At 25.3% G+C, this 3,835-nt stretch overlaps 1 protein-coding gene across 1 annotated transcript; it reads right to left on the bottom strand.

Moving 5' to 3' along the window:
- Positions 1 to 1,291: 1,291 nt before the first annotated feature.
- Positions 1,292 to 3,234, bottom strand: LOC100167103 (eukaryotic translation initiation factor 3 subunit I). The gene is made up of 3 exons (XM_008190482.3): positions 3,084 to 3,234; positions 2,287 to 2,487; positions 1,292 to 2,213 (listed from the first exon to the last, which is right to left on the bottom strand). The coding sequence occupies exons 1-3, from the start codon at positions 3,186 to 3,188 to the stop codon at positions 1,965 to 1,967; spliced, it is 555 nt and encodes a 184-aa protein (XP_008188704.3). The 5' UTR covers positions 3,189 to 3,234; the 3' UTR covers positions 1,292 to 1,964.
- Positions 3,235 to 3,835: the final 601 nt, after the last annotated feature.

Here is a 3,835-nt window from a genome sequence, read left to right as displayed (position 1 = left end):
AGTTGCTGGCACATATCAAACGTCCAACATCAGCACTATGATCAGCAGCTGCCACTTTCACCAGCATTGTACAAACATTTGGAAAATGTTTTGAGCCACATAATGTTTTTACTAGTTTAATAAGGTTCATTTTTCGTAATTCAGATAATTTTCCATTGATATCAATTCATCATACTCCAATAAAAATTCTTTTAAATCTACGTCTGCGCCAATTAAATTATGAATATCTTTGATGCATGCTACAGAAGATAGTACAACAAATATTAAAAACCAATCAAAAAATATTAAATAAAATACATAATTAATTTAAACAATATTGCATATACGAATAGTACAGAAAATTCGCGATTTTTGGTACAGGCCAAATTTGTTTTTAGAATTGCCCATTTTAATTTAGAACTACCCATTAGCGCAAGCTCTGGTATAATATAATAAATTAATAAATAGTAACAATTATTATAAAGAATAATATCATCTATAGGTACCTGTTTTGTCAGATTTTTTTTTATATTTTAATTTTAAATTATTAAAAATAATAATTATTTCATTTTTTAGTTATTAATTACTGTTCACAATTATTTTCTTGTAAATAAAAATATTAAAACAAGTTCCTGAAAAATAAAGATATGTTAGGACGTATTCTTGATGATTCGGCATTGAATGCAAGTGTAAGTACACTCTACTAACCAGCAAAATAGTTTTTAAAATTAGTTTTTGGACTGCTCATCTCTTATTTTTTATTTTTAGAATAATATAGGTAATATACAATTTGTACAGATTTATACACAGTAAGCACGGACTAAGATATAAGATATAATAAGATATATATCTTAATCTGTGACAGTAAGTATATGATTCAATAGCCAAATTTATGATAGGCAGTCAGAAAATTCTAAAAGTAATGACTGGCTTAAATTTGTGCAAATTCATTAAAATATACAATAATCTTTGTTTACATTCAAACTTTGTTTAAAATAAATAAATACTTTTAATATATACATATTAACATAAATATGAACACAAATATAGAATATATGTGCATAAACACATTTACAAATTCATTTTTTCCAGTACCGATTCCTATTTCCTTGTTCATAGCAAGTATGATGTTACTCAATGACAAATGATAATTAAACACATGATATTTTAAAAAAATATCTTTTCATACTATTCAATACTTTCAATTTGTAACATTCATCAGTTTACTATTTACTGATAACAAATATAAAAATATAGGTCAGACGTTAATTATTTTTCAACATAAATCGTCAAATAAATTGAGTGCCACGGATATTTTGCAATAATCTATAATCCATGTGAAAAATTAATTATAATTTAAAAGTTATTCTTAAGTGGTTCATGAAACACCCATATTTGTTGTATACATCTTACATGTGCATAATATGCCAAATTACATTAACCTTTGTTAGTTTTAATATTACTGTGAATTGACCAATCATCCAACTTAAAGGTATCAAACTAAAAACATTATTTGGGTTTTTTTGATACTGTAAATTTAAGCAAGTGTAAACATGTAAGTAAACACAAAAATTTAAAAATGATTGAAACAAAATATTTAAATATTGTTACCTAAGTTTAATAATATCTAAATAATAAATTCACTCTATTATTAAAACCAACAAAATTAAGCATGGGCTGCTGAATGTTACATATTTTTTAGAGGGTGATGACAAATTTGTGTGGGATGTCTTATAAAAATTTTAAATAATATATTTTTCTTAATAAGCTAACTTTAAAATTAGAAGTTGATCTATATGCTAAATTACAACATAAATTGATAAATAAAAGGAATTCAAATAACATAGGGCAATAAGGTTTGCCAAATGATAATTTTAAACAACATAGATGGTTTGTAATAAGATAATTAGATAAACAATTGATTTTTTTGGAAGACGTTTTTATTATTATTATTTTTTTTTTAATTGCTAACACTAAAATAATAATCAATAATCAAATCTAAATTCTTTGTAAGACGGATCAAATGATTGTACCCTAATGAAACCATCCTCTCCACCTGTACTGAAACTTTCACCATCTGGATGGAATGCTAATGAATTTATGGGACCGAAATGACCTTTCACTCTTGCAAATTCTTCTTCAAAAATTACATGAAAGAATCTAGCATCGAATTTTCCTGCTTGTGCTGCTGTTGTTGTTACATCCATAGCATCTTGACCACCACCCAATACCACCTTAAAAAAACCAGAAACAATATTGTTAAATTTCAATGTAAAACATAACAAATTTTATAAAATATAAACTAACGTGATCATATACAGGTGAAAGTGAAGCACTATTGACAGGACGTTCAGTCACATAGACTTTGTGGACTGACAAATCGTCAACATCAAATAACTTTGAAGTTTTGTCTTTTGATGCAGTAACGAACATAGTACCTTGTCGGTTTTTTTGCATGTCATTGATTGATCCTTGATGGTCTTTTACAGTTTCTATGCTTTTTCCAGTCTAAGATAAGCATTAATATTATGTCAAGCAAGACTTAATAACACAAAAAAACTCAAAATTAAAAATTTTTTCTTGTCTTTTAAAGTAAAAAACACATCATTGTAAAATCAATACAATTATAATACAATTGTATAAATTTGAAAAATAAATATGCCGAATATCCCCTTTGAGATTTGAGTTGAGACACGACTCCACAATATAATAATATATATTATTGAAACCTGTATATAATGGACACAGTCACGAAACTAACTAAAGTGTTGACAGGCTGTAGTATAATTTACTGTAGTCGCACCTACATACGTATCAAAAATATATTAGTTTTATGAAAAGAAAAGCCAATAAGGATGCAAATAATGCAATTAAATATGAGTTTGAACTAAGATTGTTATCCATTATGGAGGTATCGGGGAGAAATATTACTGTCTGTATTTGTAATAGAAAAGTTATACAGGTTGAAATACATTGGAATACTTATGTCTTTGCCGGGACTTTATCATTTTGTCATTGAAAGAGGTGTCCATTATATACAGATCACAGGTGCAAGTTAAGTCAGGTTTCACTCGTAATATATATTTCCTATAGACTTTACATACTCTCAAATCCCATTGAGTAATAGCACCATCTTCATGTCCAGTAATTATTGTATGGTCCAATGTACCCCAAATTAATGAAGTCACTTTGGAATCTGGCACAGTCATTCTCAAAATTGGGGCACTGCTTTCTATAACATAATGATTAAATATATATATTATGTTTATTTAATACATACATTTAAATAAGTTAAATACAGTATTTGGATAATATAATTAAGTTAAGTACTAATTATTTTCATATTACAAGGAATATATTTAAATGATCTACAAATAAGAAGATAATTACTTTGAATACATTAAAACAAAAATATAACTGAAAATATAAATATATATATATATTTTTTTTAAACGGTAAAAATTCTTTATTATATGAGTCATGAACCTATTTCCTATTTGTATACTCAGTTTATGCTCAAAAAATATTCACAATAACCAGAACTTCTATAGTGATCATACTTAACATCATGTTATTTGTTTTAAATTATATAACATATAAATCTAAAAAATTCATTTTTAAATTGTTTAATCTTTACTTTACTTTTATAATTTACATGTTATTAAGTGTAAATATACCTAATTGTTTTATAATCTTATACACCATAATATATTAATAATTATTGAATTAGTTAGAGTAAATAAATAAATTCCCAAATTAATATGAAAAATAATACAATTTTTAGTTTAATTATTATAATTAATATAGGTTCAAATGTTTATATATTTAATTGGTAAAAGCACTTACTAAAAGATTC

This window comes from Acyrthosiphon pisum, chromosome A1 (genome assembly GCF_005508785.2).
Source record: "Acyrthosiphon pisum isolate AL4f chromosome A1, pea_aphid_22Mar2018_4r6ur, whole genome shotgun sequence".
Classification (NCBI taxonomy): domain Eukaryota; kingdom Metazoa; phylum Arthropoda; class Insecta; order Hemiptera; family Aphididae; genus Acyrthosiphon; species Acyrthosiphon pisum.
Note: the sequence above shows the minus strand (reverse complement) of the source record. Positions and strands in the feature narration are given on the sequence as shown.